The following is a 22,985-nucleotide window of genomic DNA, read 5'->3' as shown; positions in this document are numbered from 1 at the left end:
AAAAGCATCGGCTCTGCTTTGTGATACTAAGACTGCAAGGACCCTTAGTCCAACTCAGGGTCCGGACAACTGTCCTTTAAAGAGCAGCATCCCAAAGGCTATAGTGGTTCAAATAGAACTGGGCTAGTTCTGACCCTGCTGTAGTTCCCATACAACAGAATGCTTAAGACACTCGAGGTTGCTGGTGGCGGGCTGGGGCACTTATTTTGGTGCAGTTGTAATCGGAGAAGGGGCTATAAATGGCATTTTCATAACAGATCTGCTTGAGGCACTGCCAGACTAGTTTGACTAATTAGCTGTGTGGTGTAGTGATGGGTAGCTGAGCTGGAGTCTGTTCTAGCTCACCTATCGTCCACTTAGTTCTGAGAGGAAGCTCTGTTGTTGACCCCGTGTAAGGATTAAAAGGACACTAATATGACACCCACACTGCGAGTGAAGCCTGGAAGCTTGCGCTCTCTGTATATACAGACCTAGGTAGACCCACTGTCACCTTGTACATAAGTGTTGTGGGTGGAGCCTGTGTGACTGTCCCATGCTCATGTAGCTTCCCGGGGTCAGGATGTGTAACTCGGCAGGAGCGTGGCTGTGACCACTCGTTCGCTCTACTCCCATGCCATGCTGTAACACAGCTGAGGCGCACTCTGATTCCCACACAATCCCCCAGCATAGTCAGTGTGCTAGTGTGGACAGGCTCAGCTGTATGCAGCAGAGGAAGGCAGTGGGCGAGGGGCCAGAGCAGATGGGTGAGTAGTAAAACTATGGGCCCTAGGTCAAACGAGTATTTGAAATCCTTGTGGAAAAGGAGGCTGGGCATTCAGGCAGCAAAACATCAGGAGGATCAAATTAATTGCTCTAAGCACGTCACTGCATTATTATTATTATTAACCCTGCTCCAGTTTCCTGGAAGGCCTGGGCCTAGAAGTGCGAGCTCCAGTACACAGAGAGGGAGCAGATTCCAGCTTGTGCTAGAGGCAGGGCCCCCTCTGCAGTGGGTTTCCAAATGCCCTCTCAAACTTGTGCCTGTCAGAGTTCCCAGGGGTGGCCCAGACCTGACTCTCCACTCTGTTCTCCATGCTTTTAAAGGGTGTGGCCAGGGTGACTAAAATACAACCGTGGTTTGAGCTGACCGAGTTTACCTTCAGGAAGAACCCAGTTTGAGCAGCTGGCTGTGGACAAGCTGATTAGAGTTTGAAGGTGCATCATTCAAAGGTGCTGGCTAGCATGTTCTAAAACTAGTGTAGACAAGACCCTGTCTATTTTAACACGCTCTAAATGGGTGGAGCTGAATCCGAGGGTATAGGCTTGGGTTCCTGTCTACCAATTAACTCACATTGAAGTCTAGGCTGTCTCGTCTACTCTAGAGTTATAGAATGTGTCTAACGTGTCTAACTGTCCCCTTTTAAATCAGAGTCCAGATGAACTCTAAGTGTAGACAAAGGTAAGGCAGGGTTTGTACCAATTTGGTATTTACCCCTTTTTCAAGCAGGAATAAACTGATTAGCTCAACTGGTGCAGTATCTCCAGCTTGCCTTTTTCAACCCTAATTTCAACCTTTTTCAACTGCTCATTAGTGATTCCCCTGGTTCAGACAAGGTGCAGTGGTAGCAAGAGACTGGCTCAAGGCCCAAGCCTGGCTGCCTGTGTCCAGGCTAATGGGGAGGAGTAGCTGTACTCTGTGTGCTCTGTTGAGTCTCTGCTGAGAATTTAAAGCACTGTGGGAAATGATACCCCCATTCTTTTGTTGTAAGGACAAATGCCTCAATCTCACGGGTGGGTGACTGAGCTCTTGTATCTTCTGCCCTGACCCCCTTCATGCTTCCTAATGTCTCCTGGACTGGCCCATGTTGAGCACACCCTGATGCCATGGAGTGATAGAAGGTGTAAATGTGTCAGCTGTGGTTAACTAAGTGGAATGTTTTCATTGACTCTCCATAGGGGTGATATAGCTCCAGGGCAGTCTGCAACAGGAAAGGAAGTCTTGCAGTGCTATTGTTTGGGGGTGGGGGGCAACTGAGGCCTTGTCTATGCTGTAAATGCTTTCCTGGCATAGCTATACTAAAGGAGCCCCTCGTGTGGCTGTAATGGATGGTAAGAGAAGGGGGTTTTCTGCCAGTGTCAGAACACCACCTCTCCAAAGGACATTAGCTATGACAGCAGCAGCTCTCTGCTGTGGCGTAGCTGTGTCTAGGGGTTTTACTGGCATAGCTATGTCGGCTGGGGGGAGTGGTTTTTTCATACCCCAGACTGATGTAGTTAAGCCTACAGAACTTAATAGTGTAGACATGGCCTAAGCGTCTTCTGATGCTGGACTACCTAAAATGGAGTCAGAGGCAATCTCCTGGTTAGGTGAGTAAAGAATTCCCACGACTCAAACCACTTCAGCCTTTGTTCAGGGGGAGGTACCCTGTGGGAAGAGAGTTTAGGCTGGGCTGTTTAAAGGTGCCTAAGGGAGGTAAATTCAAAGGGAGTTGGGTGGCTGACTGCCCTTGGAAAGTCTCCTCCCTAGTCTCATGGCGCTTCCTAGTGGACAGGAGTCCTCTTCAGTTAGCAGCTTTGCTGCCCATCTCTAAGGGGATTGCTCCAAGCTAGGCTGGAGATGATTCCTGGGGCAGCTTGCACTTCCAGGCTAGGTGGAGCAGTCAGGGGCCAGGCTTGTATGCCACAAACGTGGTATTCACATGGAAAATATTTAATTTAAAAAAAATCAGCCCACACTCTTAAAGAGAGGGAGAACACCACCACACGCACATCCAGGAGTTAAAATAGCACCGGTCACATTGGGAAGGCACCTAAAAACAATCTGAGTAGGATAAGTCCACTCTGCATATAAATAGGAATGTATTTAAATATGTTTATGGTTCTTGAAGAGGCAAGAGTGTGGCCATTGGTAACTCTATTGTAAACAGCTAATCCTGACCAGCGTGATATTTCAAAAAGGAGCAATAGAAAACTGTTCTTTGTCTGGCTGTGATTCAGGAAAATTTGCACCATAAATATTTTTAAAGCTGCTTCTGTGCTGGTAGAAAGTCACTGAATTAAGTGAGGAATGTGATAGCACCCTGCAAATATTGCAAAGAATGCTGGGAAAAATCTACACTGTGTCACCCCCTTTGCGGAAGGAGGGGTCATGTACAGGGGGTCATGGGAGCTGGTGGGATTCACAAATGTCTGGAAACTTTCCAGACCTCTTGCCAATGCACAGAACCTGCTGCTGTTTTTCCTCCTTCCTTGTCATTCCTTTTTCCGGGGTTCACGTCATGTCACAGGCTTCACAAATTCACATGGAAAATAATTTGTTGCAAAAGTGGGTCACATGCCCCACGTCCATATTGCAGACATCACCACCATGGGGATGCCCAGGTCCCATGCCCAGAGCCGGTTGCTCTGCCCCTGGGAATGGCAGTGTTCCCCACTCCAGCCCTGGTAGCAGTGACATGTGAACTCTTGTTTCATCCTGTCCCTCTGCTGGGTGGTGAGGGCTCCTTTCACGGACACATGCGGTCCGTGGGTGGCTCTGTCCACTCGGATCTGGAAGGAGCTCGCGTCCAGGTGCAGGTAGCTGTCCGAATCCATCTTCCTGCGAAGGCAGCGGCCATGGTTGTTGCAGACAAACTGGCTGCAGAGTTTGGTTGCCTTGGTCACATTGATGATGTAAGGGCCTAAGGTGCCAGTCAGGTATTTCTGGATCTTTACACAGTTGGGCTGGAGAAGGAAAATTAAAGCAGTTATGCACCAGAGACAGGCTGTGCTATTCTAGATTCTATGGCCAGAAGAGAACCAGTGTGATCATCCTGCCTGACCACCCATATAACACAGGCCATAGGACTTCCCTGGATTAAATTCTTGCTTCAAGTCCAAAAGCTGTGACTGAACTAGACCAGATCTTTTAGAAAAAGCATCCAGGCTTGACTTTAAAACTTCTAGTTCTAGAGAATCCACCACAACCCTTGGTATGGTTAATTACCCTCCTATTAAAAAAATGCCTTATTTCTACTCTGAATTTGTCTGGCATCAATTTTCAGCCATTGGATCTTATCGCTTTGTCTGCTATGTTGAAGAACCCTCTATTAAATTTCTGTTGCCCCTGTAGGTACTTATACACTGTGATCAAGTCACCCCTTCACCGTGATGAGCTAAATAGACAGACTCCAGGAGCTCAGTCACTGTAAGGCATATTTTCCACTCCTGCAATCATTCTTGCAGCTCTTCTCTGAGCCCTCTCCAATTCATCCACATCTGTCTTGAATTCAGGACACTAGAACTGGGCACAGTATTCCAGTAGCTGTCACACTGAAATTACTTCATTGCCAAATAGAAAGGTAATATAACCTCCTACTCCAAGAACCATCTCTGCAGGACCTCACAACAGACAACCCACTTGATGATGATTCCCAAGTTCCAAAATGTAATTAAACAGCTAGCCAGCTTTTAATCAATTTAACATGTGCCATGCTGATTTTGTATCATTCTAATTTCTTAATCAAAATACTATGTGGTACCAAGTCAAATGCCTTACATAGGTCTAAGTATAGAACATCAACTCTATTTATCAGCCAAACTTGTAATGCAGTATCAAGTTAATATCCCCAGTTAGTTTGACAAGAGCCATTTTCCATAAACCATGTTGATGGGCAGTGGTTAAATTACCCTCCTTTAAATTCTTTGAGTCCCTTATCAGCCGTTCCAATATTTTGGTTGGGATCAAATTCTGGGTGACAGGCCTATAATTAGTTGGGTCACCCTGTTTTACCCTGAAATACAGAAACAATGTTAGCTTCCGTCCAGTCTTCTGGAACTTCCCCGGTATTCCAAGAGTCATTAAAAAATCAACATTAAGGGTCCAGAGAGATCTTTTAAAAGTATTGGGTGGAAATGGGCTGGGTCTGCTGATTTTAAGAGTGCCTGGCTTTAGGGGGTGCTGTTCAATAGCCGCCTTCATTTAGAATGGAAAGTATTCCATAATCATCAGTACATCATCTGGCTTGTTCTCAAATACAGAACAGACATATTTTTGAATAGTTGGGCCTTTTCTGCATTACTATTGACAATTCTACCATTTCCACCTAGTAATAGCTGAATACCATTGTTAAGATTTCTTTTGTTCCTGATATTTAAAAATCTCCTTGCTGTCCTTAACTCTTTTGGCAATAGATTTCCTCTCATGGTTTTTTTTGCTTCCCTTATCAATCTTCTAAAATGTGTGGCTTCTAATTTACATTAATTGCTATCACCATCCCTTCTTTTTTTCCTATTTGTTATTAGATCTCTTTTTTTTTTTTAAAGCAGTGTATCCTTTTTCAATTGTGGAATTGAGTAATCCCATTTGAAAATGTAAATTACTTTTAATTTCTCTCCTCAGGGTTGTTGTTGTTAGTCTGCTAGGAGTACCTAAAAGACCTCAACTGGGCGCAGGAGCCCATAGCGATCCAGCTGAGGCCTCTTGTTGCTGCTGGAAGACTAATAACAAGCAATTAAGGAGGATGTTAAACAGCAACTACTAAAGTTAGACATCTTTAAACCAGCAGCTCTTTATCATTTGCATCCATTGTTGATTCTTAATAAATCTTGGAACAGGGACCAAGCTCCATGGGTCTGGAAGAAAGCTACTGTTATGCCCGTACTGAAGAAGGGTTAATGGGATGAGCTGAATAATTGTAGGCCTGTCAGCCTGACTTCAATTCTGGGCGAATGGCCGTTGTATACTCTGTTAATAAAGAATTAAAAAGAGGGGATCAGTGTGGGTTTATGGCAAATAGATCATCCCAAGCTAACTTGCCAGGCCCTGCTCTGAAGAATTTAATAATAGACAAGACAGCCACAGGCAGTGCTGCTATCCTCATGTTGCAGAGGGGAAATTGAGGCAAGGAGATTAAGTGACTTGCCCAAGGTTACACGGGGTCTCTGTAACTGCCCTGGAAATTGAAGCCAGCTCTCCTGAGGCCTAGTTCAGTGCCTTAAGCAGAACACCAGCTTCTCTTTTTATTTAATGGGCTGTAGTTCCCTTCACAGCAAGCTGTCTGCTCCAATTCCAAACCGGTGTACCAAGCTGCAGTTAACCTCCAAGAGCTGTTTGCTTGCCCCTGTGATGAGCTGGCAGGTCTCAGGCCAGCCTCTAGTGAAAAAAATGTTACCTTAAACCCTCACCCACCTTCTAGCAACAACTGGCATTTAGCTGGCAGGTGCTGGGCCCCACCTCAGCCCTTAAGAGTAGGGATCGTTGGTGCAAGGAGCTCACTTTCAACAGCCTACTCAGTCCTTGGCCAGTTTGCTGCCACTGCTGGAAGCTGGATCTGCCCCGTGTCGCCCCAAGCACTCCTAGGGCCAGCTCAAATGTACATAACAGCAGTGCTCAGGGGGAGGTGCATCTAGCCCCCTGCTGCTAAGGCAGGGAGGAGCTATGGGGTATTCATTTGGGGGCAAGTAAAGGGCCCCAATCCCAGATGCAGGTGTGCATGCATGCCCCTTGTCGTCTCCCCCGCAAAATCGCGCAAGCAGCCTTTCTTACCTGGTTGCGAGAATATTCCACACCTCCCCAGAGGACAATCCCGTGAGCCCCCATGGCTGCTGCCTGCCCGATCGTGTACACCAGGTCTGTCTGCAACAAGAGAAACCAGCAGCCCAGTGAGAACACCAAGCACAGAGAAGCTGGCTGGGCAGCCGAGAGAGTCCGGCAAAGCCAGGCCCACGAGCATCAAGGTGACTCAGTTCCTTTCCCTGTTCTGCTGCCAAACAGCAGCAAGGTCCTGTGTAGGGGGGTTACTGCCTGGCAAGTGCTCAGTGGTGGTCAGGGCAGGGCCCTCTCTGGGGTTGTGATAGCCCCCTCTAGGGCAGGATATCAGTTAGGCCTCCTCCCTTTCATTGTTCGGAGTGCGAGTCCAAACCACTTTGGGCCCTCAGGGGAGGGAAAGGCAGAAGGGCTCCAGGTTGCAGCCTTGGGGGAGTTTTAAGACCCAGTGACAGGTGCCCATGAAGAATCGGGGTTTCTAACAGCGCTGCTGTACGGTGTACAACAGCTCACGCCGCGCAGCTGGCCTTATTCTAGCTCTAGCCCCCACTGCAGCATGAAAGCACGACGGGGCCGAGCCAGGGTCTGGGCAAAGTGCTGGGAAATGGAGCGTGGGGTAATAGGCGTTTAGCATTGACTGAGTGTGTAGAACGCTGTATGCGGGGGCGGGACGAGTACTCATGTGAATTTACGGAGGGTGAGTGAGCAACCGTGCTGGAAACAGGAGCTCGCTTTCCACAGGACAGGGGCAGAGGGGGCAGCAGAGGTGCGCAAGGCTCCCTATGGCAGCCCGCAGCTGTGCCTGAGCCAGGAGTTGAAGGGGCCATGAGTAGGAAAGAGTGGGGAGATTAGCTTCCGTAGCCCGTTCGCTCTGTGGCGTTCCAGGGTGGAAAACTAGGAACAGCTTTGGGTCAGTCCCTGTCTGCTCCAGATTTGAACCAGTAACCTGAAGGTAAATGGTTCTGTAGCACCCTGCTGATCCCCCTGAGCGCATTCTTTAGCCGGTTGTAATTAGCGATACCTTGACCCATTCAGAGCTTCCGTGTAGACAGCTGTTTGTCCAATGCATTGGGCCTGAAAGATTCAGCTGGAAAGCTCGTGAGCCCTGGAAGGCCTGCTTTTGGCTCTTCCGCTCTTGGTCCCAGCCTTTAAATGCTGTTAGATTAACTTTATCAAACAGCAAGAGAGGCTTGGTGGAAGATTAGGGTGAGGGCTGGCGGAGCAAGGGATCTTATGTTGTTAATTGCCCCACTTTGACCATCCATCTTTATACTCTCTCTCCCCCCGCCTCAGCTCTGAAAGACTGACAGTCTGCAGCATGTGTGAGACTGCAGATGGACAGGGACTGAGGGGGAGCAAATGGAGAACCCTAGATAGACAGGTTGGGTCTACACGAGGCTACTGTATTTAATCAAACGTTCCCACTGATGCTCACCTAGACTTCTGGCAAAGCTGCAGTGTAAACAAGACTGGAATCACTTTTAACACCATTTGAGTTAAAAAACATGCAGAAAAACAAAGCTAAGCAAAAGGGTGGTAGAAACAGCTCTAGCCGAATCAAGGGAATTTCTGATGAATTTCCCCAGTGCAAGCCAAGAAACTTACTTAGGCAGCAGCTGGGGCTTCTGCATTGTCAGGTTGCTAAGGGGCAGAGTGGTGGTTACCCTCAATCCTGCTGGCTTCACGCTGATCCCTAGCACTGTGCAGGACTGGGGGTAACCACCACCTTTGTTAGCTCAGTTATGCAAAGGCTAAGGCCAGGCCCATGGGATGGCTGGAATCCTCCTAGCAAGTGGTGTTTGCTAGTTGGGGTCGAGTAGGGATTCATGCCCAAGCCAGGACTGGGAGTTAGTCATTAGTGGGGATAGCAGAATTTAAAAAGGATCCCTGACCCCATGGTGGTGCAGTGCAAGCGTCCTGGACCCCTGCTCACAGTGGCTGGCATTTAATGTGGGATCAGCCATGATGGGGACAGGGGAACGGCTAGGGGGGAAACCCCATCACATGAAGCTAAACTCTTCACATGGAATTAAATTCCTGATGGTCCCTTCCCGTTCCCCCAGGCCTGCCTGATGCACAAAGCGGTGACCTGCTCCTTCCCAGCGCCGTCAGGGCTGAAGGTCCTGGACTTGCTCCCTACTGTTGACTAGTTGCAGGGGTTGCTATGCCCAGAGAGTGGGGAGGAGGAGGAGGGACGGTATCTCACCTGGGTTAGCTCCTTCAGGGTGTAGCTGTAGAAGGGCCGGGCGTACGCGAAGACAGGCAGGGAGTGGTTGGCAGAGGGCAGCTGAGCCACACGCAGAGCTTCACTTAGCTTGGCCTGCACAAACTTCTTGCCCTGCGGGGAGGCTCTCAGTACCTCCTCCATGTAGATGGAGGGGTAGAGCGCCTTGCTCTGCTCCCACAGCCACAGCAGCTTGTTGTTGCGCTGCACCTCCACCTGGGGGCAGCCCCCAGTGAAGTTCTCAAAGTCATCCCAGTAGTGGTAGTTGTAGCACTCGGGGAAGAGGTAGTAGCCCCACCAGCCGCCGGGGCGCAGCAACTGCGCCAGCTTGAGGGTCTCCGCCATGAACCTGGCCGCAGCCGCCTCAAACTCCCACTTAGCCTCCAGCTCTACCTGCTCGTCGGGCCAGCGTGGGTTCCTTTGCCTCACCAGCTGGGCGGACATGGCCCGGTAGACGTCCTTCTTGTCCCAGTTCCGGATCCACTGGGGCCTCCAGTTCTCCCAATCGATCACGGACAGGCCAGCGAAGGAGGCCGAGGGCATGGTGGCGGCGATGTCGCTGGCCATCTTGTCCAGGTGGTCCAGCAGGCTGGCGTTCTGGGGACAGCCGCCATTGACGGCCACGGGCGGCGTGCTGGTGTTCAGGTAGTAGGGGTACAGACCCAGCTGGTCATAGTAGAAGATGGTGACGTTGCCGCCTGTGAAGTCTTCCTGCGCGTTCACCAGGAGGCTGAAGGAGGCCACGCTGAGGGGCACCTCATAGGAAGTCCAGCACCGAGCCGTTGGCGCATTCCAGGCCACCAGAAAGGGCCGGTCGGGCACAATGGGGGGCAAGGATGGCTTTAGGTTATGACCCCTGGGCAGCTCGGGGCACAGGAGCAGCAACAGCAACATGGTGTGGTGCACGGGGCACTTATGTAGCCTGAAGGCCGGTGAGCTCCATGCCAGGAACCTGCCCAAGCTGGGCCTCACTGCAGTTTGCTCCACTCCGCTGTAAGAAGGGTGGAAAAGAGAGTCAGTCAGTCCAGGAATGTGGGCAGGAATCTGACAGCTCATCCCAGACTGGGCCTGGCAGGGGAAGAGAAGGCCAGGTAATCTATACCTCAGCAAACCATCCCTCCCTCCAGTCAGGCATCCTTCCCTCCCCACCACCAGGCACTTAGCTAATTACAGCACATTAGCTCATGGGCGGATGGGGACGCCTTCCCAGCCCTCGCAGTGATCTGCTTCTGCTGCTCTTCCTCCCCTTTGAGGAGTTGTACGAACGCATGACCCTTATAGCTCTGCTCCCCACCCAGCCCCCTTCTGCTCTCCTCCCACAAATGGACCTTGGCCCAGATCCTCATAGGCATTTAGCTGACTAATTCCCATGGGCCCTTCCACCTTTGTTACCTTGCTCCCCGTGCTTGAGGAGGCCTCCCCATCTGGTGCCCCCTAACTGCCCCATCTCACCTCTTTGAGATACACTCCCTCCCTTTGCCTCACCACCCCCCATCTCCTCTCTGACACCAGCTGCGCCCACACCTGACCCTAATCTTTCACTCTGAGTTAGCGTCAGCATCCCAGGGCAAAGGCTGCATCTCTGAGCACTTGTGAAGCCCTGCAGACGGGGATGGTGCTACAGAAAGCACAATACAACCCTGTTCTGGGTTGGCTCTCTTGTTTCAGGGTGTCGCTTCTCTTCACGGGGAGCTAGTGGCAAAGCATCTGTCTGGTCTCAAACGTTGCTGTTCTCCCTGGCCTGGAGCGGGAAAAGGGCTCCCCAAGGGAACTGTTCGTTTGCAAATTGCCTCTGCGCCACAGGCTGCCCTCCTAAGTAAGCTCATTTGCAGAGCAATTCAATTTAAATGTGCATGGATGAGCGAGGGATGCTCTTCTTCTGGCGCTGGGGTCATTGATCAGCTTGCACTGCAATTCACGCAGGCTGCTAAGCGCTAGGCTGTCTCTGCCCCGCCTGCCCCCAAGCCACTAAGGCCCTGCTGATCTACCAGGGCAGGAACCAAAGCACCCACCAACTGGAATGCCGCCCCACCAGTGTTCAGGTGCTTACTGAGCATAGCCCTGTACCACCAGACCCAGGGGCACGCCAACTCTGTAAAGCAAAGGGGTTAGTGGGATGGGGCCCGCTGGGATGATTCACAAACTACTTTGCAAACCCCATTCATCTGTGTTCTTTCCAAAGCCCTGCCCCCTGTGCAAGGTGCCAAGAGCCCCCTCTCAAGCTCTGAGGGTCCTCAGCTCTCACCCCAGTCGGTGGGAGTCGAGAATGCCTTTCAGGAGCAGGCCCTTAGTTAAGAAAATCTGAGCTCACCTATATCTAATTTAAGCCTTGTTAGCACAGTTTGTGCAGCCCTGTGGTTGAAGCCTCTGCCTTGTTCTGCAGGGGCAGCAAGTTCATATTCTATTAGGGGTAGCCTTTATTTTAATACCTCAGCCACCCCATCCATCAGCTCTTCCCCCGTCCCCTCAATGTTTGCACCAGGGGCTGCTCCCCTCCTGCCTTTTCCTGTGAGCCTTCCCTAAGATTATCTCAGCAGGGAGGGTGGTTAGGGGGCAGGAGGGAGAAACTGTCCTGAAGTTTGCTGTCAGACAGAGAGAGGCGATTGCCCTCAGAACTGCAAAGTGTATTAAACCCGTTGTTAATTAGCCGAACTGATGAGGAACCTGCCTGGCTCCCACGAGGCAGGATTTACTCAGCAGAGCAGCAGACACGATTGGTTCAGGGAAAAAAGAACAAGTGGCTACCTTAATTAGAATAAAACAGCTGGGGAGTGAGGAGATTCTGACCCCCCCCAGTTCTGGGCTGAGAATTCCCCTTGTACAGGTGGTGTGGGGCCAGTATAACATAAGTGTATGCAAGGAACCTAGTAAGCTCTTCCTATCTAAATTCCTGCTTTTCTGAAACAAGATTCTGCAGCCAAATCTCAGCGTCAGATGGCCAGAAAAACTCACTCTGGAGGAGGACGAAACAGAAACCGATAGGCAGGAAATTCCGGACTGAAAATGGAGATGGTTAGGACATACATGGAGGAAAGAGCAGAACAACATACCTGGACGGGTGGACGAGAACCCCCAGATCAAGAGGTGACTAGACCAAGGATAACATGGAAACACACAATAGAGGCAGAACTGAAAGCTATCAGAACGACTTGGGAAGAAGCTAACACTGCAGCAGACCAGCAAAATAGAAGGCAGTGGTGCAGCCACCGTGTTCTGCACAGAACAGCGAGGAAGAAGATGACAAGCTGCAGGGCCTGGAGTTGGGGGTGGGCGGGGGGGGGGGGGATTGGGTTCTGATCTCCAGCTGCTGCGGATGGCAGTTGTCAGGGTTTACAAATGTGAAAGTTCCTCTTTGCTGGCCCCTGAGATTCACAAGCCACAAAGGTGGCATGAGCCAGCCATCACAGGGCAGTTAGGCCAACTGACCTGGTGGGCCCTATGATGGGGACACTTGTCCACTGAGGTCACTGAATTCATTTTGCCCACCCCAACAGACAGACATCAGCTGGTGATGACTTGCAGTCACTGTTGGCTTGTATTTGAACTAGCACCCTAGAGGTGAAAAATTCTATAAGCCAGCTATCTGCCAATCCACAGAGCTACCAGCTCTCCCTGAAATAGACTCATGTAGTGAATACATGTAAACATAGGAGAGTCTGAGCCGGCATCCTCAAGCCACACGCTCAGTGCTGCATCAGCACAGCTGCCCGCTCAGAGACTTTGCCTTGCCCGGGTAATGCTTGTGCAAAAGTTGGAAGGACTCTCCCGTTTCCCCCTGTACCGGGATTCCCAGCTGCATGTGCAGGACATCAAAGAACCGTCTGTTTATTCTAGGCACAGTCTGCCTGTGTGACCTCCCGGATTACTTTGTCCTGCAGGAGAGGGGGACTGGCAGCCCAACACTTTGGCCACAGGTAGCGCTGTCTGCATGTGACAAGCCCATAGCTCTTGAGCAGCCTCACTACTCAGTGAGCAGCTGGAGGTTCCTGCCACTCATGCAGCCACTGTGTCAGCAGATGTGATCCCCTTGCTGCTTAATTACAGCATGCAAACTGTAATGGAGCAGCGGCGACTCCCGCAGATGAGACCCAGAACCCCTGGCAGGTTCCTGGTGGAGTTAATGATAGCAGAGTAACCATGGCAACCACTGTCTTCCCTCCTCTCCAGCCCCCCACCCCCTTAGGAAAGCTTTGTGGAAATGTAGGTTAGCTGGGGAGAACGAACCGCTCCATGCCCATTAGTGCTCTGAGGTGCGCGATGCCGATAGTCAGGGCCCCGTTTTTTCCTGTTTCATTCTACCGTAAAGTGAAAGGCCTGATTCTGTGAGGTGCTGGGCGTCCCCTGAGCAACCTCAATGCTCAGCAAAGCCAGGAGCAAGACAGGGAGCTCAGCACCCTCAGCCACACACTCTCCACTTCTAAACACCTGCCCAGGAGCGGAATGAGCAGCAGCCAAGGAGGAAAAGTTGCTCTCAGCTGCGCCTGGGGCAGGAACTCTAGGAGCAGTAGCTGTAATGCCAGGGGGCTTCGACCGGGGATGATGGGGGTGGAACAGAGCCTTCCTCCCTGAGACGTGCAGCCAACGGTGGGGAGGGGGTACAAAGAGGAGGCATACGGTCCCACAGGAACGGTTATCTGGCCCACATGGGGGGATACAGGCTAAGACTCACCTGGATGCCCTTTGAATCTGAAGCGTCCTTTAATCTGTGGTGAAATCTGTGGCTCAGGAGTTCAGGTCTTTTCACAGAGGTTCAAGAAAAAATACTGGATTTGCCTCTGGTAGGAACTGCTGTCTTTGGTGCTAAGACAGATGAGGCCTTAGAGACGTTAAAGACCCCAAGAACTACAGCATTAAGGGAGGTTCAATCATCTCTAGACTGGCTCTAGACTGTTCTCAGTGGTAGCAGATGACAGAACAAGGAGTAATGGTCTCAAGTTGCAGTGGGGGAGATTTAGGTTGGATATTAGGAAAAACCTTTTCACTAGGAGGGTGGTGAAACACTGGAATGAGTTACCTAGGGAGGTGGTGGAATCTCCTTCCTTGGAAGTTTTTAAGGTCAGGCTTGACAAAGCCCTGGCTGGGATGATTTAATTGGGGATTCGTCCTGCTTTGAGCAGGGGGTTGGACTAGATGACCTCCTGAGGTCCCTTCCAACCCTGATATTCTATGATTCTATGATCTCCTCACAGGAAAGCCACAAGGAGCGGTTTCAGCAATTAGCTTCCAGGCATGGCTACCAGCAGCAGCCCAAGCAGTCTGGGAGGGCTTCACATACCCCTCAAAGGAGGCAAAGATCTCCCTTCTTGGCTTTGCCTGCCTCCGTGACAGATGGTGCTAGATCAGGGGTCTTGGAATGTACCAGAGGATCCTAAATCAGTTATAAAAGATTTAGATCCTCACCTTTGAAAGGTGGAGATGTTCAAATGGAAGGGGGCTACAGCAAAGCTGTATTTTTATGGAGAGATTCTCATCTATTCCTTAGCTTCCCCTCATCACCAAAGTGTCTGAGCCCTTCCAGTAGTGCATTAAGTGACTTGACTCATAGCTGGTTTTCTCTTCTTCCTTTCCCTTCCTTCCTTCCCAGCTATAAAGCCAATTTAATATCAACAAACAAACTGCCTCTAAAACAATCCAAACCACCTGAAATTTTACATGCCACAATTCATCCTGAGGGAGACTACGTCTGGAAAGGTTGGGACAAAACTCACAAAAGGCATTTTGGAGATGCTGAGGCTATAGATTTCACCTATGCACTTTCAGACCATTTTTCCAATGGCTTTTTGCCTCATTCTCTCTGTGTACAAACATCAGACTGGATTTATGCCGATGCCCTTTGGTAGGAGAAATGCTTTGGACTGGTTTTGGGGGAGAGATAGCAGTTATTTTGATGCTATCACATAGGGTGTTGTCATGAGCCCTAAGCCTTGAACCTTAGTCTGCAGGATCAGACCTTCTCCATGCACTCCACTTGGCAGCCTGCTGATAACTGCTTACCTAGGACCCATCAACCCCAGCCCGAGTCTGAGGCTCCACCCCTAAGACCCTATTGGCGGAGTCCCAGAGCAGCTGATTGGCCTGCTGACCCTACTTAAGCCAGCAGCAGGAACAGGAATCTGTCTGAACAAGTGGAGGTCCACCCTGCTCCTGCTCCCTGAGCTTGAGTTCCTGGCATCCCCATCCCAACTTGACTCCTGGTGTTTGACTTGTGGTTCTGATCACCAGTTTGTCTCATGCCTCTGACCTCCCGGTATCCTGACCTGGCCTGACTCTGGTTACCGACTCGTGGTTCTGATCTCAAGTTTGTCTCCTACTTCTGACCTGCTGGTAGCCTGAATCAGCAGACTCTCTACTTCTGTTTCATGACTGTGGACTCCAGCTCTGACCACTAGGTCTGGCTGCCCATGACCCAGCTGTGACAGGTGCCTTCACTGCAGAGTTAGCCTAGGTGGCTGGCCCCCAGGTAGACTGAGCACCTAGGTTAGCCTAGCCCAGGTGTGAGCAGCCACACTACAAAGTTGAACCCGAATTACTGTGTTCTGTGTATTGTGCTCTCACTGACAGAACTGGGTGGGAAATGGTTTTCCTGACCCACAAGGATTTTAGAGCATTTGAAAAATATTCCCCTCCTGAACTGGGACGGGCAGTCAAAATCTTGAAAATGTGCCTGAACAGAAACCCTGGAAAAAAATGCTGGTTTGGATCTTTTAAAATGTTTAAAATGTTGATAACTTTGAAACATTTCATTTTGTTCCACTTAAAAATGTAACTAAAAATTAAATAAGAGTTCAAAAGGTAAGTCGCTGCGAACCCGAAGTCGGACTGTTTCCTTCCAGAATTGTTGAAATGGGCTATTTTGACATTTTCCAAAACTTTCCCCCCTAATCTGCCTTCCTATATCAAATAAGTCATTGAAAATAACATGATCCTGCGGGAAGTTTCAGGTTTGATGAATTTGCATTTTTTGACACAATTTCTTTTTACAAAAGAATTCCTGACACAGCTCCACTCACTGGTCCCCACTCCCCTCTGTGCGCTGCTAGGAATTATGGGAAACACCCCCAGGGTTCTGTGTGCTGCAGAAACCTGAGCTGCTGCATGAGTCTTTCCCAGTGAATTGTGGGAGAACTTGTCTGTCCTTCTGGGTACATGGGGGAAATAGTGGAGGACGATCAGCACTCACGTAATTTAGCCTGCTTCCTCACTGCAATGCTGGCGGATCATCAGCCCAAGTGGAAAAGGAACCCAGGAAAAGGAATCCATGCCCCAGCTAGTCAGGGCTGAAAGCATCACTAAACTCAGGTGAGTTTTTTTTGTGTCAGGAGGCAGGGTTGAGGGGCAACACCTGGGTAAGACACTTCTGTACATTCCAGAACACCTGTATTATATACACCCATCGGTTTGATGCATGCTTACCAAGGCATCACTATCACTTTGTAAAGTGTCTGTGGCCAGACACCTCTGGCCATGGTAGTGGGTTGGTGTGATCCAACCTCACCCATCGATCACATGGGCTCATTAAGATATCAGTACTTTTGTGGTCAAGAGTCTATGTGATGGATGGATACTGCTGTCTCTTTCTGGGTGTCCTTGTTATTAAGTGGTGCTTCTGGGGGAGCAGAGTTAGGGTTGTTTGGGTGACTCTGCAGGCCTGTACTTTGGAACGTTGTTGTAAAGCAAGCCCTTCTCTTGGATTCTCAAGGTGCTTGTCTCACACACGTGGGTTTGAGAAGAGTACAATGTTCTCTAAAGGGCACTTTGAATGCAGGGACAGATTCTTTCCCCCTAAAGGCCAGGCATAATGAAGATTTTTGCCTGGGGTGATATTATAAATGCACAAAATGACCCTCAGCACTCTCCCATTTTCCAGTGGGAAATCCCCTAGCTCCTCTGCCATTGCTCCACACACATCTCTTACAGAATAGCTCTAACCTCAGCCTAACAGCAGCGGCAGCTAGAGTGTTTGTGGCCATTGGTGTATGGTTTTTAAGGGGACAGCTGCATGAAAACTCTGGAATACCATTATCCACTAACAACCTCTGTGCTTTTCACCACCACATCTGTCCCTCTGGATGAGCTTCTCTAGAAGTTTTTCCCAGGGAAGAACACAGATTTGAATACTACACATGCTCTACACTACACACCAGCTGGAACAGCCAGATCCTGTGCTACTCAGCAGAATCTTATTCCATGCAAGCGTACAAAGGAAACAAACAAATATCTCATCTCTTTAAAAATTATTTCTTTCATTCTTATTTCACCTATTCCCCAGCTTTTTCCATATAAGGTGGAAAGAAGAAAAATTATTTAAAAGAAAATTGCTATGTGCTAAGGTTCTCTCTGAATTAGATTATTGTATGAAAAACCAAAACTAAAGAGCTGTTGTTTTAACAATAATTGCTCAAGTTTAGAGGGACTTATGATTTTCCTTGTTTTAAAAAAAAAAATCAACATTAAGTATTTCTTGTGTACATGAAAGATATTCAGGACCAGAATCTGAGCTTATTTAAAACCTGGTGTGAATCAGGAGAAAGAGCACAGAAGTTAATAGAGTTACATTGGTATAAAATTGGAATCAGATCAGAATCTGGTCCCTAGAAGACAAATGTTTAACGACAAGTTGCTGAAATGTAGCAAGAAAACAACATTATTTTCACATCAAGTAATAATTTTTTTAAAAACAGTTGTCCCTGATTTTTTGCTACACCCTCACTTGGGAGATCAATAAAAAGCTGTTTGTAGCCAGAAATGTATCTGCAATTCCTATGGGGGAGGAAGTCATACAAAGGTCAGGAAGCTATGGCCAGAGTGTCATCATATATTTAGCAAATGATAATGCAAACTGCACCGGGATGGGGGAAAAATCTATAGAGGAAGGAAAAATGCATTGCCTAATCTAGGAAGTTATGGCATGTTCACAACCAGGGAAGAGAAAGAGACAGTTTAGAGGAGAGGATGGTAATCTCCCTGGCTCCCCCTTTGCGCTCTATATCACAGCATACTCAACCACCGATCTATGCAGCTAATTTCCCCAGCCCCTTCTCTGTGTAAATCTTATTTCCAATTTCTCCTGGCTCTTAAACTCACTTACTATGCACAGCACTTGGACAGAGAGCAGTGGCGGGGTGGAAATCGCCTCTATCTGCCGGATGTGTGTGTATATATGAGAAAGAGAGAAACATCCTGGGTCATTGAAAAACTTGCACCTCTTTCTCACCCTTCCCCTCCCCCTCTGCCCCCAGCCGATGGATGGGGTAATATCCCTCTCCCATCTTATTCTCAGCTGCCCTTGGGCCAGGAGCTGGAAGAGAACTGCTGATGCTGTGCGAGCTCCGACAGGTGAATCCTGAAGGTTTCAAGCGCAGCCCTCGCTCCTTTGCCTTTGAAGAAAAACAATGTAATAAAATAACCCAGCAGGAAAATGAATGGAGAGAAAGAAAGAGAGAGATGGATTCACCTACCAGAGGGGTTTTGCAGCCATGGCCGTGAGCTTGTCCCTGCGCCCCCTTTTTCCTCCCAGCAGTGCCCTGACCACTTTAATGTGCTGTCCTTCAAATTTTTTTTTTTTTTTTTTAAAGCTGAGACCTGGAATATCAAGGCACCTGCTAACCCAGCTCCCAGGGTGGGTCCACTCTGGCTTGCACTGATTTCCCAGCTCCCAAGCTGCCCAAGGTAGCTCAGTGCCTCTCGTCTGCACCACTTTCAGATGCATTTGCAGATGAGTTTTGCACTGAGAGCCACTAAGTAGGTGATGCTAAGACCATCAGAACTGCAGGGGAGGGGGGTCTACCTGTGGCTGCCCACCCCTGCCTTTGAAGTGGTACAATCCATGTCTGTGTGCTTGCTAGAACAGCTGTGTTTATGAGTACCTCCTCCAGGCTATCCTCATGCTTGACTGTGGCGTGTGTGTTCATTCAGTGGCACGGAGACTCTACTACGCTCAGCTCATTCAGTCCCTGGTTTGCAGACGGGGAGGGCAGCGCTGTCTCTCCATGCCCACCTTTCCCCTGCTCTTCCTGGAAAGTGGCCTCCCGCCTGCATGCCTGGGACTGAGAATAGGTTGGTAGGCAACCATCTCGACAGGTTAAAAACCAGAGGGAACCAATGCTCAGTCTATATACTCTAGGTGCTTGGCAGGTTTTGGTCACGTTCTAGATGGTAAGGGGGTTTCATATAGTCTGGCTCAACCGTGATAAGTGATTCTGACTGGCCTGGGTCCCTGGATATCTGCTCCCAGGGGTCCCAGATCAAATGGGCTCTGTTTCCAAGTTTATTTCTAACTATGAGCCAGCCAGCCCCACTAACAGGAATGAAAAGCAGCGACATCGCATTTCTGTCTCCTCTGACGCTGGCTGAGCGGACTCCCAGCTCACATGGGGAGCTGGTATTTCAGTAAGATGATGCTGTTTGGACACAGTCCCTTTTCAGAGTAGAACCAGGTGCTGTCAGAACAAAGTGTATGAGATCATTTAAAGCTGAGCTGCTCTTGCTAGGGAATCTGGGGCTTTTTTCTGCATTGTCTCCAGAGTGCGCAGATCCCTTCAAGCCAGGGGAGAACAGCTAAGCTGGTTCTTTGTGAATGACTCTGAGTGGCTGGGGCTCACGTGCTCATGGCTTGCCCATTGATGCTACACGTTCATTCACACAACCTGCTAATGAACTCCTGCCCATTCCCTCCCTTTACGCTGCAGGGAGTTGGTGTGAGGGTCTAGCGGACTGGAGTGCTAACACCTCAGCACTGGCCTATTTTACTTGTGCCAGTCTGTTAACCCTCCTCGCTATTGAGGGATTTCAGAGAGGCCATTGAAGCACAGCGGGCTGCTGGTCACAACTGTCAGTTGCTACAGAACTGGGCTGGATTTGAAACGCAGCCTAGAGATGAAATCCTTGGTAGCCCATTGCCAATCTCCTGAGCCATCAAGCTGAAGGAGCATACTCTGCTCTTTAAGGCACAGTCCATGGCCCAGAGCTGCACTGGCAGTATGTTGTAAGAGCCCTGGCAGGTATTTTGCAGGATACTGCTCAGAGCTGCCCAGCACATAAGGGGAAGGAGCAGGGGATCCAGTAGGGGGTGCAACAACTTACTCCACTGGTGGTGCCAGTCCTACTCCAGGGTGCCATAGCTGCACTGCCATCTGCTCTGTTTGAGGTGCCATGCAGCATCAGGGACAATGGGGTGGCTGTGGCCCCTGCTCTCCCCACTGTGCAGTGACCCTTGGCCCTCACAAGAATCACACACGGTGTGAGGGAAAAGCTCCTTGGCCCAGAGCCTGAAAAGTATTCCACTGAACTCAGTGGAAGTGAGGAGACTAAATTCCTTTGAGGATCTGGGCTCTTATGCCTCCTGGAGCCTCCAGCTGCATGGCCTCTTATGGGCCAGGCATTATCCTTCCCCCACGCTGGACTGCCATCCTCACAGATGCCCCTGAGTTTGCTGGCTATGATTTAACGCCCCCTTTCTGAACAGGGACACTTGGGTTTTACATCATGTTTGAAACAAAAAAGTCTTAGCTGGGTTATGATCCAAACGTATTACAGAATCTCACTTGCTTTCCCCCACAGACATGGGTGAGTTACTTTGGGCTCCTCACTGGGGCTGGAGAGTGCAAATATACTGGTTGGACATGTGCATTTGTTCCCAGTCAGGTTCAGTGTCATGGTCTGGCTCTCACACACTAGCACAAACTGCATTCAGGTTGCGACCGCTGCAGGGGAACATTTCATTCCACGCTGAATAAATCTGCTTCTTCTAAAAATATAAATGATTGGAAACATTTCTACTGGGCTCAAGCCATGTCAAGCATTACCTGTACTGCCCCTAAATCTGGGGCCTAAATTGAGTTGGTACTGTCTCTTTAATGGAAATCCCAGGAATATTGAACTATGCCACGTTCGCCAGCGCTGTGCCAAATGAGAGCATGAGTTGCTGCCACCTGACACAGGTTTAAATAACGAAGTGCTCTATTTAACTTGTATGAATGTCTTTGTATAGGATGGTCTTCTCCCTCCCTGCCAAGGAAATGCTGTGAAATGATAAGGCAGAGGATAACTGTCTCTGGTGGTTCCTGACAACATCTGCCTAAACTCTGCTCATGATCAGAGGGGCAACCACTCTAGAGGGTCTCTCCAACTAGCTTCATCCAGTGACACATGGCTTGCCCATCACCAACAATGGCATGGAGTGGGTTGGCTTTTGTGGGTTACAGTAGCTTGCCAGTCACTAAGTCAGAATCTTCATTGTGCCAAGAGGGGCATTCACTGGAAGTCAGCAGTGCAGGACAATATTGGTCAGTGAGGTGGGACAGAATTTGTCCCTGCTGGGAGTTGAACTGTGGATCCAGTGTTGAGCTAAAGGAGAATGTCCATAAGCTGACAGCGGCTCCAGCATTAATATCCCCCAAGTCTTCAGCTACTAGAGGGCAAGGCAATGACAACACTTCCAGGAAAATCAGACCCCAAGAGGAGCAAGCCAGGAATTAATACTATTAGCACAAGCTGTGTTCAACTGTACAGTTCTCTACCAATGCAAGAGTGATGCACATCATCCATCAGTCCTGCCCTCCAGCATGTCGGGGTTCCCACTGTAAGAGAGACAATAACACCTTTGTCCAAGAATTCTTCACAGCTCAGTGGGGGAAAAGGAGTGGGAGGTGGGAAGCTGTAGATGTAGCCTCAGAAGCAAGAAAGAAGAGAGCCGCCCCACATTTGTGAGAAGCAGCTGGCTAAGCAATCTCTTGAAACCCACACAGAACAGCCCCACCTGCTGCGCTTCATTTCACAATCCAGTGCCATCCAAACAAGAGCGATTTGCTCTCTCCTCTGGGCACCAGGGTGCCCTTATTTTAATTAAACACAACAAAATTTAACAAGCTTTTTCTGGGAGGAATGTATGGTAAGAGCATGAGACCCACGCCCCCCTTAGTGTCTCTAATGTCTGACCCACCTATAATGCTAACCCTGCAAATCCCCCTGACACGGACAGTGCATGAACAACCTGCTACACTTTGCCCGATGGCCTCTGATGATTTAACCTACTAAAATTCAAATATCTTCCTGGCCGTGAGGAGTTAAGGGAGGGAAGCAAGTAAGTTCAGCTCTATTTGATTTAAAGATATCCCTGACTGAAATGTGGGCAGCAGAACTGAAGCTCTTTGATTATTGTCAGACCCAGTTTGGCCTAGACCCGGTCATGCTGTCCCAGCTGCTAAAGGACGAACAGGGAGATGAGCTGCCTCCTCCACTGGGGCTGAGTAGAGGCTCTGCAACAGCTGGGATCAGAAAAAGGCTGCAGGGTAGCAGTGGCTGAGGAACTACTGAAATCAGGGCCCTTTAGCAATGGACTATGGGAAGCTAGCCAGGTAGCTGGACCTTCAGAGGCAGAAGCTCACAGAATGAGTCTGGGAAACAGCCTGCTGGACAGGTGTGGTCAGAGGCAGGCAGGCACTTGGAGAAACTGGTTGCAACTTCTTCACACAGGGCCCCTGAGGTGTGGTTGAGCCTGGGTTCCCCAGCAGAGGAGTTAGTGGGGCCTGAACCCCAAAAGGTGGAGTCTGTTGACCCTTTGCTAAGATTACTGGCCTCCTGACCTATTAGACTCTTTTCTGCCCTGAGATGGGAGACAAAGACTATTAACCACCTGGCTGGAGGCATAGCAAGGAACTACCAGCCATGGATTAAATGGTGATTGGCTAAATAAAGGGGAAACTTGGCCATCACCATGCTCAACAACAAGGAGCTACCAGAGACTGACAGCAGCTCCAGATAGACCCCAGTTCATGCCAATTAAAAATGATGGCCTACTCTGCATGGCCTCTCCACCATGGGGAACAGAGCGGAGCAATGACTTACAAAACCCAGCCGTGGGGCTCAGAGCAGCTCTGCAGAATGCTTCTGGCCCTCCATCCTGTCCAGCAGCAGCCCCTCTGCTCTCACTCTGACTGCTTGTAGGTCAGGGTGTGGGGAGGGCTTGCAAAGGTCAGGCATGAGGGTTGGCTACACTCTGCACCATTATCCTTCCTTGTACCTGGGAGGATTTCACAGTGGAAGATCAGCTGCAAAGCCCATTGAAGTCCATGGGAGTCTTTCTGTTGACTAGGATGGGGTTTTGACCAGGCCTTATGACAGCAGTGTTATCAGAGGGGTGGTACTGCCCCACCACCAGTAAGGCTGAGATTCACTTACTGTTTAACAGATGCGATTTCAAAGTGCTCCACGGGCTCAGTCACAGTGTCTTGTCAATTGCTGTACCTTATGGGGAGA

At 49.6% G+C, this 22,985-nt stretch overlaps 1 protein-coding gene across 1 annotated transcript in view; it reads right to left on the bottom strand.

Moving 5' to 3' along the window:
- Positions 1-2,743: 2,743 nt before the first annotated feature.
- Positions 2,744-22,985, bottom strand: part of LOC140914503 (hyaluronidase-4-like) — a 31,975-nt gene continuing 11,733 nt past the window's right edge. The window contains exons 2-4 of the mRNA XM_073352467.1: positions 8,712-9,720; positions 6,506-6,595; positions 2,744-3,702 (exon numbers count right to left, since the gene is read on the bottom strand). Coding sequence (XP_073208568.1) covers positions 3,310-3,702; positions 6,506-6,595; positions 8,712-9,720 — 1,492 coding nt within the window. The 3' untranslated portion in view covers positions 2,744-3,309. The remainder of the gene's footprint in view (positions 3,703-6,505; positions 6,596-8,711; positions 9,721-22,985) is intronic.

The sequence above is a fragment of the Lepidochelys kempii genome, chromosome 7, assembly GCF_965140265.1.
Source record: "Lepidochelys kempii isolate rLepKem1 chromosome 7, rLepKem1.hap2, whole genome shotgun sequence".
In the NCBI taxonomy this organism is placed as follows: Eukaryota; Metazoa; Chordata; order Testudines; family Cheloniidae; genus Lepidochelys; species Lepidochelys kempii.
The sequence above is the reverse complement of the archived record's forward strand: the minus strand, read 5'-3'. Positions and strand labels throughout refer to the sequence as shown.